Raw genomic sequence first — 16,824 nt, forward strand, 5'->3', positions numbered from 1 at the left:
GCGCTTCGCCTGCATCTTAAACTGGACCTCCTCCTCATCCCTTAATTTACCCTGCTCACGAATTCTCTCCCAGGTTCGCCCCGACCACGCGCCCGCTGCATTCCCCCCCGAGGTTTCCCACGTAGGGAGGCTTCTGCCAGGCTCCGGCTCTGCACGGTCGGGTAGCGGCGGTGGGGAGAATGCCGCCCTGGACTTCAGGCATCAGGGGACGGGGACGAAGATGGGCGCTACCGCTCCCGGGCCGGCTGCCTGGGCAGGGCACCTCTCCCTTCCCGGTCTCCGCTTCCTCGTGTCTTAACCGGGGTGCGGCACGCTGTCCTCCGAATTTCCCTCCGGAGCTCTCCTCTCTTTCTGCCAGTGTCCGCGCGCCCCCAGCCCAGCGCCTCCTCATCACCTGCCCTCTGTTTATCTCTCCGGCGACCCGACGCCTCAGGGCAGAGTTCAGGTTCGGCCCTGGCCGGTGCCCCCGATTTAGGAAAAGGCCAGGGGGGCGGGAGGGCGCGGGTTTGCAGCGGGGAGGGAGGGGCAGGCGGAGGGAGGTGGCCTCTGATTGGTCGGGGAGGGGGAGTGGAGGCACGGAGTTTCCCACAATGCCCCGGTGCGGGGCAGCCGCGGATGGATGCTGCGGGAAGGGGCTGCCATTTGCCGCCCCTGCCAGCGGCGCGCAGACCTGTTCGCTCTCCGGCGGTGGCGGCCGCCGTCAGCGCTGTTCGTCTGTCCGGCTTTTGCAGCGGCGCCGCCTCGGCTCCCTCCGCGGCCGCCGGAGCGGTCGCCATGAACCCCAGCTCCTCGGCGGCAGAGGAGAAGGGGGCAACGGGCGGCAGCAGCAGCAGCGGAAGCGGCGCCGGGAGCTGCTGCCTGGGCGCCGAGGGCGGTGCGGACCCGAGGGGCGCGGGGGCAGCGGCGGCGGCAGCGGCGGCGGCTGGGGCCGCTGCCCTGGAAGAGCCCGGGGCCGCCGGCCCGAAAGAGAAGGACGAGGCGCTGGAGGAGAAGCTGCGGAACTTAACTTTCCGGAAGCAGGTCTCTTACAGGTAGGAACGCGAGCCCGGCAGCCGGGAGGCAGGTGCCGCCGCGGTGTGCGAGACCCTCTCTGCGCCCCCGAAAGGCGCTTCCTCGGACTTGGGGGCACCTGGCGCCCTCTCTCTCTGCCTCCCTCCCTCTCTCTCTTTCCTTCTCCCTCCCCCTTCTGGGCTATGTGTTCACTTCTCATCCCATCCTTCTGGGCTGGAGGGAAGCTACGTGCGCCAGGTTTCCCCCCCGGAACTGGAGAGAAGACTGAGTCCCTGAGGTCAGAACAACAACAGTAAAAATGCGTGTGTGTGTGTGTGTGTGTGTGTGTGTGTGTGTGTGGGAGCGGGGTGCATACACACATATGCCAGGTTTTCTTGAGAGAAGTCCTCAAAGTTGTCCCTACGCCGGGGTCATCTTCAACCACTCCCCCTACCTTGCCGATTTTACTGGGTGAACCTTTGGCACTAACTTGATACTTGAGATCACGGACAGGCAGAAAAGAACAGCGTTCTATCCTGAAGAGAAATCCTTATGGAAGTTGAACCTGCATTGAAATATCCCATTAAGGAAGAGTCATTGTGAATCTGTGTCTGTAGATTCGCAACTGGTTCCGGAGGGTCACACGCACACGTGGTCTTTCCCTCTCTCCTGGGTGTGCCCAGAAGGACGACTTGGGAAGCCTGCTGGCGAGCAAGGGATGGGGGAGAGAATGGGGCCGTGCTTGCCCCTAGGATGGGTGTATTTACAAGACAAGGACAGTGTGGGGTAAATGGCCACCGAATGATGCCAAAAGACTACCCCAAATTGTGTCAGGATTCACGAATGAGAAATGAGGATCCAGTAGGTTCTCTCCTCCCCCCTGCCCCCCACCTTAAGGCAAGAATAAAGGTATTGATAGATTTGGAGAGTTTTGGAGACCCTTACTGCTTGTTAATTTTAAAAGTTGAGGTGATAAACAAGCATAGAATTACAAAGATGTGCACTTCCTTGGCCCTGGAGTATTTCTTGAAAAGGGGTCAGTAAAAGCATCTTTGTGACCCTCCTCATTTTAAGTTAGCAGTCCTTTCCAGAAGTGCTTATAAAGTTTTAAGCCTGTCACACCATGTGGTGTTATGTAAGCAAAAGCAGATGACAGCGGTGTGTGGGTTTGTGAGGGTGTGTGTTGTATTTCTGGGAGCATGTGTGTGAATCACCGGGATCCCCGTTGGCATTGCCTGGACTGGAGGCCCCGGTCACTAGGGCATGTGCTCTGTGTCTCAGTGTTGGCGCCTGACGACTCCGAAACGGCCTTCCTGGGGAGGGTGTTGCGCCCTCATCCCCCATGTGCGTTTTGTTCACTGTGCATTGAGGGAGTTTCCCACCTGACTTGCTCTTTTAGTTACTCATGTAGATCAGGATGAAATGGATCTTTCTCTTTATATTTTTGGTTTCTAAAAATAGACACGTGGTGGAGAGTGAGGTAGCTCTAGGGAGGTATGCTAGGACACAGGCAGTTCTACTTCTAAGCTATGATGGCCTGTCTGGCCCTTAGGGGACCAGGGGCTACATTCAGCCTAATTTAGGAACTGCGAGTTGGAAGGGACGGTTGATAACGCAGAGCACATTGTGGGTCTGGGCTCCTGGGCCCAGAATCGTTCCTGTGTCATTGGTATTCATCATCGTGACACCTCACTGGGTAGGGCTACAAAGCCAGAGTTTGCAAGGGAAATCATTTCAGCTCGCTTCTTGGCAGGGGTCATTCCCTGAGCCTCTCTCTTGGAAATGAGTGCTCTGTGAGGCCATGGCTTTCTGGGTTGCATGCTCACACATGCATGTGTAAGGGTGTGCACACGCAAACATAGACATCGACCCAGAGACGCGGTGTTTTTCTAGCAAAAGGATAACACCGCATCTGCCTTACAATCACAGAGGTGGATCCCACTTTGTGAACATCATTTCCTTTTAAATAAAGCTTTACAGTCCCCAATTCAGGAAGGCTCCTGCAACAGCATCACCTCAGGTGGCTGGTTAAAAATGCCCACCACCCCCCACTTACAAAATCAAGCTCTCTGTGGGTAGGAATTTTTAACAGTCTCCTCAGGCAATGCATAAGCACACTAATGTCTGAGGATTGCTGCTCTGCTCCTTGTCTCCAAAGGCTGAACAATTGATCTTTGAACTCATAAGCCATGCCCAGCCAAACAAGGCCAGGCAGTCCCAAAGTCAGAGAAAAGACAGCAGAAGGTAGGCATTTCATCTGGCACGTGTTTGTCCTGGGTAACCTGGAGAGTGTCTCCATTTTGATGATGATGATGATTTTTTTAGAGTCATGGTGAATGGCCTACCCATTCACCAGGGCAGCCATTTATGTTGGACTCTGTTGTAGCTGGGCCCGGCCATTTCGCTGGTGGGTTAAGGAATGGTCTGAAAGAAAAGAGCAGCTTTGGCTGGAGCTGGGCATTGGCTTCTCAGTGAGGACCACATCCCCTCACTTCTGGGGGGCACCTGAGGATGGCTTCTGGTGGAAGTTGATGGAGAGGGGTCAGGAAGACCTCACAGAATGGAATCTAAGTGAAGGGGTTGAGTTAGGGTGTGAAGTATGGCTGCTGTGTAAGGGGGATCATTTGAGGTGGGGAAGAAGAGATCTGCAGGTGGTCAAAAAAATCTTTTGAAGAACATGGGTATTTGCGGAATGACACTTGACAGGAGAGAAGAAGGGGGCTGGGGGAGATGGTGTGCGTGTGCGTGTGTGTGGGGGGGTCTCATCTGCTCCTTCTGTTGCTAAGGAACATATAAGCTAGGGTTTAAAAATAAATGAGGAGTGGGTGGGCATATGCAATGACTCCTGTCTTTTTAGGAACCAGAGCCCTTTACAGAAAACCTTTAAATAACCATTTCTGGAGGCAGATTATTCATTTTGCTCGACTTTTACTTTGTTAAGTAAAATAAACTCCTTTATATACCCCTCGATTTCCCCTCATTATCTTCTCTTTCTTTTTTGGGGAACCATTTTCCTCATGAGAATATTTCCTTTATTTCAGGTTCTGCTCCCCTAGAGCAAATAGTCTCCGTAGATTGTAAAGCTGAAGGTTTTAGAAGGCAGTGCAAGTGAGCTGGTACTTTTCTCTTAAAATTACTACTTCCTTTTTCTTTGCAAATTATGGTGCTGCAACAGATACATATGTGCCGATGACTATGTAATGTGTAGGAACTGTTTTTTTTTAACCACTGTAAGAATTCCCATTAAAGTCAGTAAAATTTCAAAAAAATCATTTAGAAACATGCAGGGGAGGGGAAGGAGAAGGTAGCTGATGTTCACTGTCTTCTGTGTACAGGCACTGCGCTAAGTATTCTTGCATGTTATATCTTATTTACTATTCAGTGACAGTTTTATGACGTGATTATGGTTATTTCCATTTTATAAATAAATGGACCTGAGGCTTAGACCTTGGGTAAGAGGCAGCTTTAAACCCAGATCTGACTCTAAATGACATTCTCTTTACACACCATCATGCTTCCCTAACCATTCACTTCTGGCTCGAACTCTTCCCTTGGGTATCTGTTTGCATGGGTGTGTGCAGCGTAAGCTGTTCTTTGATCTCTTCTGTAATATATCACAGGTCATTATTTATTATCTCTTGTATACTTTTTTCTTTGGACTGTGTCCCTTTGGCCATATAATTTTAAGTAACTCCTCTACTCTTTCTGAGATAGAAATGAATATAAATTCATGATCACCAGAAAATATATTGCTTTTGCTTCTGAGAACAAAACCACCTGCATGACACCTGCCATCTCTGTGAAGATACCCAGGTTAGAATTTTATACGCCTTTTAATAAAAACTACACAGGAGTTGTGTAGGTGAACCTAGATCCAGGGAAGAGCTGGCCTGTCTGTACCTCTTTGAGCAGCACAGAATAAATGTTGAAGTGTGATTTTGTTTGTAAGGAGGACTGGACAGTTACCATTACTTATGAGTTAGTAATGCCTGTGCTTCAGTTTCTCTACTTATAAACCAGGATGGTAATACCAGACCTTCCTGAAAGGGAGTTTTTGGTATGAGATAAAAGTAGCAGCAAGGAGCCTTTACTTCTTAGATTACGCTGCAAGCTAAAAAAGGGTCTATCACTCTTTACAGGTTGATAAGAACAAAGTATTTCCGTTTTGAGTATTATCCTGCAACACAAGATTGTGATTTTTAGGAAAGACTATTGGAATGTTGAAAGCCAAGTAGGAGAGCATGGACATTGTTCTTCCTTGTATGAGAATCAATATTGTATGGGGGGAAGTTTTCTTTTCCTGAATATCAGTATGAAGCATCCTCCTTTGTAAATACTTTTATTTTATTTTTGAATTTTTTTGTCTGCTCTTTACACATTTGTTTGATATCTAGAGACTTCAGGATCAGATTAAAACCTTTGTTCTAGATTCTCTACCTACTGCCCCTGGACTAGAGTTTCCTCTCTGTGAATGGGAGTTGAGTTGAGGAAAGAAGACAGGTTCTCTTGTCCAAGCCTGCCTGGAATAGTGCTTCTGGAAGACAGAGCTGCGGGCTGGAAATGAGAAGTGCTGGTGGTCACCCGCTCCCTGGGTGAAACCATATCCCTGGATGGGGAGCAAGGTGGAAAGGCAGCCCTGCCTTCTTGGTGGCATGTGCCTGGAGAAGACCTTCCTTCACACTGAGCTGGGGAAAGGAGGTTTTTAAAAATTTGGCTTTTGGAGGTGTCAGCGCAGCCATTTCTTACTAGGCACTCTGATCTAAAGTGCTGGGTGTGAGGCCTCAGCATGAAGCACCTTGTGAACAAGTGAAACTAGACAAAGCACAAAGGAAAAGAAAAAAAAAAGCAAGCTGCAAACCCTCTGAAACAAATGCCTCTGCACCTCTAGCTCTTGTGGAGGTTGGCATCTTCAGTGGAGTCTCCTATTGAAGGGGGACCTTCAAGATGGCGGAGGAGTAAGACACGGAGGTCGCTTTCCTACCCACAGATACATCAGAAATACATCTACATGCGGAACAGCTCCTACAGAACAGCTACTGAACATTGGCAGAAGACCTCAGACTTCCCAAAAGGCAAGAAAATCCCCACATACCTGGCCATGTGGCTGATAGGGTCTTGGTGCTCCAGCTGGGTGTCAGGCCTGAGCCTCTGAGGTGGGAGAGCTGAGTTCAGGACACTGGTCCACCAGAGACCTCCTGGCCCCACACAATATCAGTTGGCGAGAGCTCTCCCAGAGATCTCTGTCTCAACGCTAACACCCAGCTCCGCCCAATGGCCAGCAAGCTCCAGTGCTGGATGGCCCGTGCCAAACAACGAGCAAGACAGGAACACAACTCCATCCATTAGCAAAGAGGCTGCCTAAAATCGTACTAAGTTCACAGACACCCCAAAACACACCACCGGATGTGGCACTGTCCACCAGAAAGACAACATCCAGCCCCACCCACCAGAACACAGGCACCAGTCCCCTCCACCAGGAAGCCTACACAAGCCACTGAACCAACCTTACCCACTGGGGTCAGACACCAAAAACAATGGGAACTACGAATCTGCAGCCTGTGAAAAGGAGATTCCAAACACAGTAAGTTAAACAAAATGAGAGGGCAAAGAAATATGCAGCAGATGAAAGAGCAAGGTAAAAACCCACCAGACCAAACAAATGAAGAGGAAATAGTCAGTCTACCTGAAAAAGAATTCAGAGTAATGATAATAAAGATGATCCAAAATCTTGGAAATAGAATGGAGAAAATACAAGAAACATTTAACATGGACCTAGAAGAACTAAAGAGCAAACAAACAATGATGAACAATACAATAAATGAAATTAAAAATTCTCTAAGGGCTTCCCTGGTGGCGCAGTGGTTGAGAGTCTGCCTGCTGACGCAGGGGACATGGGTTTGTGCCCCGGTCTGGGAAGATCCCACATGCTGCGGAGCGGCTGGGCCCGTGAGCCATGGCCTCTGAGTCTGCGCGTCCGGAGCCTGTGCTCCACAATGGGAGAGGCCACAACAGTGAGAGGCCCACGTACCGAAAAAAAAAAAAAATCTCTAGAAGGAATCAATAGCACAATAACTGAGGCAGAAGGACGGATAAGTGACCTGGAAGACAAAATAGTGGAAATAGTGGAAATAACTGAGGCAGAAGGACGGATAAGTGACCTGGAAGACAAAATAGTGGAAATAACTATGCAGAGCAGCATAAAGAAAAAAGAATGAAAAGACTTGAGGACAGTCTCAGAGACCTCTGGGACAACATTAAATGTACCAACATTCGAATTATAAGGGTCCCAGAAGAAGAAGAGAAAAAGGAAGGGTCTGAGAAAATATTTGAAGAGATTATAGTTGAAAACTTCCCTAACGTGGGAAAGGAAATAGTCAATCAAGTCCAGGAAGTGCAGAGAGTCCTATACAGGATAAATCCAAGGATAAACATGCCAAGACACATATTAATCAAACTATCAAAATTAAAAACAAAGAAAAAATATTAAAAGCAGCAAGGGAAAAGCAACAAATAACATACAAGGGAACCCCCATAAGGTTAACAGCTGATCTTTCAGCAGAAACTCTGCAAGCCAGAAGGGAGTGACAAGACATATTTAAAATGATGAAAGGGAAAAAACTACAACCAAGATTACTCTACCCAGCAAGGATCTCATTCAGATTTGACAGAGAAATTAAAACCTTTACAGACAAGCAAAAGTTAAGAGAGTTCAACACCACCAAATCAGCTTTATAGCAAACACTAAAGGAACTTCTCTAGGCAGGAAATACAAGAGAAGGAAAAGACCTACAAAAACAAACCCAGAACAATTAAGAAAATGGTAATAGGAACATACGTATCGATAACTACCTTAAATGTAAATGGATTAAATGCTCCAACCAAAATACATAGATTGGCTGAATGGATATAAAAACAAGACCCATATATATGCTGTCTACAAGAGACTCACTTCAGACCTAGAGACACATACAGACTGAAAGTGAGGGGATGGAAAAAGATATTCCATGCAAATGGAAATCAAAAGAAAGCTGGAGTAGCAATTCTATATCAGACAAAATAGACTTTAAAATAAAGACTATTACAGGAGACAAAGAAGGACACTAAATAATGATCAAGGGATCAATCCAAGAAGGAGATATAACAATTGTAAATATTTATGCACCCAACATAGGAGCACCTCAATACATAAGGCAAATGCTAATAGCCATAAAAGGGGTAATTGACAGTAACACAATAATAGTAGGGGACTTTAACACCCCACTTTTACCAATGAACAGATCATCCAAAATGAAAGTAAGTAAGGAAATGTAAGGTTTAAATGACACATTAGACAAGATGGACTTAATTGATATTTATAGGGACATTCCATTCCAAAAACAACAGAATACACTTTCTTCTCAAGTGCTCATGGAACATTCCCCGGGATAGACCATATCTTGGGTCACAAATGAAGCCTTCGTAAATTTAAGAAATTGAAATCGTATCAAGTGTCTTTTCCGACCACAACGTTATGAGACTATATATCAATTACAGGACAAAAAAATGTAAAAAATACAAATACATAGAGGCTAAACAATACACTACTAAATAACCAACAGATCACTGAAGAAATCAAAGAGGAAATAAAAAAATACCTAGAAACAAATGACATTGAAAACACAATGACCCAAAACCTATGGGATGCAACAAAAGCACTTCTAAGAGGGAAGTTTATAGGAATACAATCCTACCTCAAGAAGCAAGAAAAATCTCAAATAACCTAACCTTACACCTAAAGCAATGAGAGAAAGAAGAAGAAGAACAACAAAAACCCCACAGTTAGCAGAAAGAAAGAAATCATAAAGATTAGATCAGAAATAAATGAGAAAGAAATGAAGGAAACGATAGCACAGATCAATAAAACTAAAAGCTGGTTCTTTGAGAAGATAAACAAAATAGATAAACCATAGCCACACTCATCAAGAAAAAAAGGGAGAAGACTCAAATCAACAGAATTAGAAATGAAAAAGGAGAAGTAACACCTGCCACTGCAGAAATACAAAGGATCTGGAGAGATTACTGTAAGCAACTGTATGCCAATAAAATGGACAACCTGGAAGAAATGGACAAATTCTTAGAAAAGCACAACCTTCCAAGACTGAACAGGAAGAAATAGAAAATATAAACAGACCAGTCACAAGCACTGAAATGGAAACTGTGTTTAAAATCTTCCAACAAACAAAAGCTCAAGACCAGATGGCTTCACAGGTGAATTCTATCAAACATTTAGAGCAGAGCTAACACCCATCCTCTCAAACTCTTCCAAAATATAGCAGAGGGAGGAACACTCCCAAACTCATTCTACAAGGCCACCATCACCCTGATACCAAAACCAGACAAAGATGTCACAAAAAAAGAAAACGACAGACCAATATCACTGATGAACATAGATGCAAAAATCCTCAACAAAATACTAGCAAACAGAATCCAACAGCACATTAAAAGGATCATACACCATGATCAAGTGGGGTTTATCCCAGGAATGCAAGGATTCTTTAATATATACGCAAATCAATCAACATGATACATCATATTAACAAACTGAAGGGGAAAAACCATATGATGATCTCAGTAGATGCAGAAAAAGCTTTTGACAAAATTCAACACACATTTATCATAAAAACTCTCCAGAAAGGAGGCATATAGGGAACCTACCTCAACATAATAAAGGTCATATATGATAAACCCACAGCCAACATCATTCTCAGTGGTGAAAAACTGACACCAATTCCTCTAAGATCAGGAAAAAGACAGGGTTGCCCATCCTCACCACTATTATGCAACATAGTTTTGGAAGTTTTAGCCACAGCAATCAGAGAAGAATAAGAAATAAAAAGGACTCCAAATTGGAAAAGAAGAAGTAAAACTGTTGCTGTTTGCAGATGACATACTATACATAGAGAATCCTAAAGATGCTACCAGAAAACTACTAGAGCTAATCAGTGAATTTGGTAAAGTAGCAGGATACAAAATTAATGCACAGACATCTCTTGCATTCCTATGCACTAATGATGAAAAATCTGAAAGAGAAATTAAGGAAACACTCCCATTTACCATTGCAACAAAAAGAATAAAATACCTAGGAATAAATCTACCTAAGGAGACAAAAGACCTGTATGCAGAAAACTATAAGACATTGAGGAAAGAAATTAAAGATGATCAAACAGATGGAGAGATATACCATGTTCTTGGGTTGGAAGCATCAACATTGTGAAAATGACTCTACTACCCCAAGCAATCTACAGATTCAGTGCAATCACTATCAAACTACCAATGGCATTTTTCACAGAACTAGAACAAAAAAATTTCACAATCTGTATGGAAACACAAAAGTCCCTGAATAGCCAAAGCAATCTTGAGAAAGAAAAATGGAGCTGGAGGAATCAGGCTCCCTGACTTCAGACTATACTACGAAGCTACAGTAATCAAGACAATATGGTACTGGCACAAAAACAGAACTATAGATCAATGGAACAGGATAGAAAGCCCAGAGATAAACCCATGCACGTATGGTCACCTTATCTTTGGTAAAGGAGGCAAGGATATAAAATGGAGAAAAGACAGTTTCTTCAATAAGTGTTGCTGGGAAAACTGGACAGGTACATGTAAAAGAATGAAATTAGAACACTTCCTAACACCATACACAAAAATAAACTCAAAATGGATTAAAGACCTAAATGTAAGGCTAGACACTATAAAACTCTTAGAGGAAAACATAGGCAGAACACTCTTTGACATAAATCACTGCAAGATCCTTTGTGACCCACCTCCTAGAGAAACGGAAATAAAAACAAAAATAAACAAATGGAACCTAATGAAACTTAAAAGCTTTTGCACAGCAAAGGAAACCATAAACAAGATGAAAAGACAACCCTCAGAATGGGAGAAAATATTTGCAGACGAAGCAAGTGACAAAGGATTAATCTCCAAAATATACAAGCAGTTCATGCAACTCAATATAAAAAAGTAAACAACCCAATCCAAAAATGGGTAGAAGACCTACATAGACATTTCTCCGTAGAAGATATACAGATTGCCAACATACCTATGAAAGCATGCTCAACATCACTAATTATTAGAGAAACGCAAATCAAAACTACAATGAGGTATCACCTCACACCAGTCAGAATGGCCATCATCAAAAAATCTACAAACAACAAATGCTGGAGAGGGTGAGGAGAAAAGGTAACCCACTTGCATTGTTGGTGGGAATGTAAATTGATACAGCCACTATGGAGAACAGTATGGAGGTTCCTTAAAAAACTAAAAATAGAACTACCATATGACCCAGCAATCCCACTACTGGGCATATACCCTGAGAAAACCATAATTCAAAAAGAGTCATGTACCACAATATTCATTGCAGCACTATTTACAATAGCCAGGACATGGAAGCAACCTTAGCGCCCATCAACAGATGAATGGATAAAGAAGATGTGGCACATATATACAATGGAATATTACTCAGACATAAAAAGAAATGAAATTGAGTTATCTGTAGTGAAGTGGATGGACCTAGAGTCTGTCATACAGAGTGAAGTAAGTCAGAAAGAGAAAAACAAATACTGTATGCTAACACATATGAATGGAATCTAAAAGAAAGAAATGGTTCTGATGAACCTAGGGGCAGGACAGGAATAAAGATGCAGACGTAGAGAATGGACTTGAGGACACGGGGAGGGGGAAGGCTAAGCTGGGACAAAGTGAGAGAGTGGCATGGACATATATACACCACCAAATGTAAAATAGATAACTAATGAGAAGCAGCCACATAGCACAGGGAGATCAGCTCGGTGCTTTGTGACCACCTAGAGGGGTGGGATAGGGAGGGTGGGAGGGAGACTCAAGAGGGAGGGGATATGGGGATATATGTATACGTATAGCTGATTCACTTTGTTATAAAGCAGAAACTAACACACCATTGTAAAGCAATTATACTCCAATAAAGATGTTAAAAAAAAAAACCCAAAACTTGGTTCCAGTTTACTGTTTCCTTCTTCAGTAATTACTTAGGACTTGGCTAAGTGTACACTTCCTCCATCAAGACACACCCCAGGCAAGATTGCACTCGAACTTCTGTCCAGAGTCCTTAATCTGCTCTAATTGATCTTTTAGAGGCTCGGTTTTCACATGGGAGAGTGACAGCACTGTGTTCTGTGGCCTCAAGGGATGATGAAGGTGATGGGAGCTTTGTTGGTGTTCATTTCTGCTGTGGCAACAGCAGCATTGCCTCATAGGGTCAGATTCAGTTAGACTAGAACTAGCTCTTTGGAACTCAACTTTCTAATCTGAGAAAATGAGGACTCCTAGTGAGGACCCAGGCTAGCTGCACCTTCCAGGCTTTTCTGGACTGGGATCTGGGATACACATTCCTTACCCAACCTTGAGGTGTCCTTGAAGTGGGTTCAGAAGCCCTCACTCTGAGACTGGAAACATGTGGCAGGACCGTTGCCTACATGTTGGGCTGTGACATTTGCTTTCTTATGCAGTGTTATATTGGTAACATTGATCCTAATTATTTTTTCTGAGACCCTATAACTGTCATTTTAGGACAGTAGTTACTGCATTAATGGTGGTATATGAATGGATAGCTCGGGGAAGAAGGTAAGGAGTAAAGCAAAATCTACGCTGTGGGCTTCCCTGGTGGCGCAGTGGTTGAGAGTCCGCCTGCCGATGCAGGGGACATGGGTTCGTGCCCCGGTCCGGGAGGATCCCACGTGCCGCGGAGCGGCTGGGCCTGTGAGCCATGACCGCTGAGCCTGTGCGTCCGGAGCCTGTGCTCCGCAACGGGTGAGGCCACAACAGTGAGAGGCCCATGTACCGCAAAAAAAAGAAAGAAAATCTAAGTTGTTAGGCTTTTTATGTTTCTTTGAAGTTGAATTTGCTTGAAATCACTATAAAAATGGGCAAATTTCAAATGGTTGGATGTGGTTGGAATTGTTTGAACTGGCTGGAATGTTGGGTCTGTTACAAGGCATAACAAACCCTTGCAATATAGAAGATTAAAGAAAGAAAAACGCCAAGTTAGGTCTGTTTGCCCATAACGCTCCCATAACTCATCCCTGGCTTGTTCATCCGGCAAACTCCTCCTTAGGCTTGAACTCAAAAGGGTCCACTTTTTGTGGTAGGTGGTTGGTCCTCTCCTGTCCTCACATGATGCTTTTAAACAGCTGTGTTAGGACTGAATTGTAATTTTATCTCCTGGGAATTAGACTAGGATTTGAACCTGGCACGTTCTAGCGGATCTTGGGAATGTTATGTCACCCCTTTGAGGCTCACGTGGTAATAGTAATACCTCTCTTAGAGGTTTGTTAGAATTAAATGAGTTACTTTAGGTAGAGAACTCGGCACAGTGCCTTGCACAGGGTTAACTTTAAATGTCGTATGCTTCCCTGCTAAGTTGTTAGCTCCTTGGAGGACAAAAATTGCACCTTATCATTTGAATCTCTGAATCCTGTTCTTATTGCTCAGTAGGTGTTGGATAAATATTTATTGAATGAATGAATTTAATTGCCTTCTTTAAATAAACTACTATGTTATCCCTGTCCATCTCAGCTGTGATTTTTCCTTTTTACTCAGAGAAAGGTCTGCCTTTCTCTCATTTACACTTTGTCCAGCGGCCCAGGACTGTTTCTGTTTACAACTTCCTGTGTGAGTACCTGTGCCAGCCATCTGGCCAGCTATTGGAGGCTGGAGACGGGTGGCAGCATCTCTTGCTTAACCAGCTGTTTGCAGCTTGTCAAAGAAAAGGCCTTAATTTGCCTTCTGAGTAGCACTAATTAGCTCTCCAGCTCTCTGTCTGTCTCATCCCTTTCCAAGGGGCATCACTGATTTTCTCCTCAGGGAATGTTCTGTTGACTTGTCCTTCTGTGAGTAGAACTTAGAACGTGCAGAAAGATGGCTGCCCTATGTTCCCGGAATCCGCCCTGACCGTGGTCCAGCCACGCAGAGGTTACCCCCGTGACCTCCGTTCCGTATTGTTACTTCACTCATTCTCTCCTTCCGACTCACCTGACTGACTGCTGTGGAAAAGCTATTTTAGGAAGAATTCCTCAGTCAACTTCGTGACTCTAAACTAAACCTTTGTTTTGTTTTTAACTTGTTTAATAACGAAGTCTTTGAAAATGTGCCAGCTACTTTTTATTCACGTAACACATAAAGCCCCTGAAGAATGGCCGATGGGTTTCCTGACATCCGTAGGGTTCAGAGAGGTGGCATGAGCACTGTTTGGGTAATTTTAGAAAAAATCAACCCATCAGGGCTGTGTGTATTGGCTGAGGGAGGGAGCTGTGGTTGGGTAGAGGTGGGAAGAAGGCTCTTTGCAGATTAATTTGAATGTTTTTTCCTTCCAGCCCTGAGGTTTTGTGAGCCTTTGAAATGGAGCAACTACTGTTTTTGAAAGGCAGCGGCTTTCAGAGGGGGACTTGGAGAGTTCTGGGGCCTAACGTTCATGGGTTTTGCTCAAGTGGAGAATGGCCTTCAGATTTTCAGACTCATAAATAAGGAACCAATTCTAAGTTAAGCTATAATAGTAACGGTCTGGCTGTTGTTGGATGGAGGGGGAAACATTCAAAGCTTAAAACAGTAATAATTAAACCACAATCAATCTTACCGTTCTTACTCTTCAATTCTATGAGAGGCAGAGTAGAGTAGTGGCTAGGAACCCCGGTTCTGGAGCCCTACCTCTTGGGTTCAGTTCTCCACCTCTGCCGGCTGTGGGACCATGGGCAAGTTACTTAACGCCTCTATGCCGTAGTTTCCCTGTCTAACGGTAATGACCATAGTACCTACCTTGTATGATTGTTTGAAGGTTGACACTGATAGTGCTCCCTGTCACAAAGTAAGTGCTGTGAGTGTGTTTGTTAGGGTGGTATCATCCGTACTTAAGCCCAGTTAAGGAGCAGATTTCGTTTTTTTATTCTTTCTTTTTTCTTTTTTTATACATTTATTTATTTATTTATTATTTTTGACTGTGTCGGGTCTTCGTTGCTGCGCGCAGGCTTTCTCTGGTCGCGGTGAGCGGGGGCTACTCTTCATTGCGGTGCACAGGCTTCTCATTGTGGTGGCTTCTCTTGTTGTGGAGCACGGGCTCTAGGGGCATGGACTTCAGTAGTTGTGGCATGTGGGCTCGGTAGTTGTGGCTCACAGGCTTAGCTCTTCCGTGGCATGTGGGGTCGTCCCAGATCAGGGCTCGACCCCGTGTCTCCTGCACTGGCAGGTGGATTCTTAACCACTGCGCCACCAGAAAACTCCCCATTTTTTTAATCTTCAAAATATTGAACATTCATCAAATGTCGGTAGCTAGTGATACAGTTATTCAGATTATATGAAAATGAGATAGATATACACTTAGGAAATTTAATTTACAGGCTTGGCATTCATTAAGGTATAGAATATGTACTTTTCCTTTCACGGTTTATTAAAAACTAGTTCACTCGTACTAGAGGATGTGAAGAGGAGAAAGCTCCTCCCGGGTGCTCTGGAAATCGGATCAGGCAGAAGGCCAAGGTCGCAGAAGACAGGCGCAGTGAGCAGAGGAATCAGGGAGCAGCAGCCCACAGCCCAGCTGGTCGGCTGGGAGCAGGAAGCCAGACGTGGAAGGCTGGGGAACGAGGGTCTCAGAGCTTCCCAGTGTCAGGAATAGACAAGTAGATAAAGCCAGAGGTACTAGAAATAGAGTTGTCACCAGGGACCCCAGGAAAGAGGTTATTAGTCTTCTGGCCTGGCTGGATGATGTCTTCTTTGTATGTGCAGACAATGGCTGGCTGCAGTGTCCCGGCAATCAGAGAAAAAAGCTCCCAGATGCTACCTGTCCTGGATTATTTCAGAAATGGAAGGCTCAGCTTCTGGGGTGTGCTATCGGTTATCTCAGCCAGACCAAACAACATATTTTATTTTTTTTAATTTTAGAAGATTATTCAATATTTGTTGAGCAAATAAAACTGGCTCAGGACTGTGAAGTAAGCATTGAGGAAGTGAATCCATTTTTTTTCTTCAAAAGGCAAAGATGGGGCAGTTTGGTTGCTTTTGTGTATCATGTAGATCTTCGGGAAATAGCCAGAAAAAAGACTTCTTGCAAGGTCCAAAGAGCATTTTAAAATGTGTCATTGCTTTGTACATAAGATGTCAAAATTCTACGGAAAAATTAATTTTTGTTTTAAAAACACTTGAAAGCAATTTATTTAAAGATTTTAAAAAAAGGAGCTTTACAGAAGCTTAACTGGAAGCAGTTGGAAAGGTTCCGTGTATCACTTGGAGACAAACTTCTGGAAAATTCTTCAAATTGAAAGGACTTTGTTCTTATCATTGTACTATGTACATGACAGGGTTTCAGGCAATCTCTCAGACAGAGAGCACTTCCTTTAGAGGTTTTTAAGAAGACAGCCTGATTTAAAACAGTTTCTTCCTTTTAAATTGGCCCCCTCTCAATCAGTAAGCTGTAGTGTATTTTTGTTTCTCTCCAGTGGAAGCACCGTCTTCAGCACCTGAAGTTAGACAGGAAGCAGAAGAACCTTGAACCCCAAAAGCTGCAGAGCATGGTCTTCCTGGGCAGAGTGAACACCCATGGGGCCACCTACCTTCCCAATGCACCCTGCCTTTCCTCCCAATGACCAAAAAGCAGCAGACATCACTGTTCTCATCCTTCCCAGTAGCCACTGGTAGACTGTTCCCTGAGACTGCAAAGACAGCCTGTGTACTTCCAGAGTTCTTTTGCAGTGCAGCTAAGAGAAGGAAAAAGCTTTTCTTGCTTCAAATTGGACTGCAAGTGTTAATTTACTTACCTACCTACTTGTG

General features: G+C 44.5%; 1 protein-coding gene across 5 annotated transcripts in view; it reads left to right on the top strand.

Annotated features, from left to right (window-relative positions):
* The first annotated feature begins 608 nt into the window (after positions 1-608).
* DGKI (diacylglycerol kinase iota) overlaps positions 609-16,824 on the top strand; it is a 459,796-nt gene continuing 443,580 nt past the window's right edge. For 4 of the 5 annotated variants that reach the window (XR_009565254.1, XR_009565255.1, XM_060305263.1 and 1 more), the window contains exon 1: positions 609-1,031. Coding sequence is in view for 2 of the 5 variants with exons in the window: in XM_060305263.1 (XP_060161246.1) it covers positions 616-1,031 (416 nt within the window). In the remaining 3 variants the exon portion in view is untranslated. The remainder of the gene's footprint in view (positions 1,032-16,824) is intronic. The other variant, XM_060305265.1, reaches the window with a different exon arrangement.

Source organism: Globicephala melas, chromosome 9, assembly GCF_963455315.2.
Source record: "Globicephala melas chromosome 9, mGloMel1.2, whole genome shotgun sequence".
Classification (NCBI taxonomy): Eukaryota; Metazoa; Chordata; class Mammalia; order Artiodactyla; family Delphinidae; genus Globicephala; species Globicephala melas.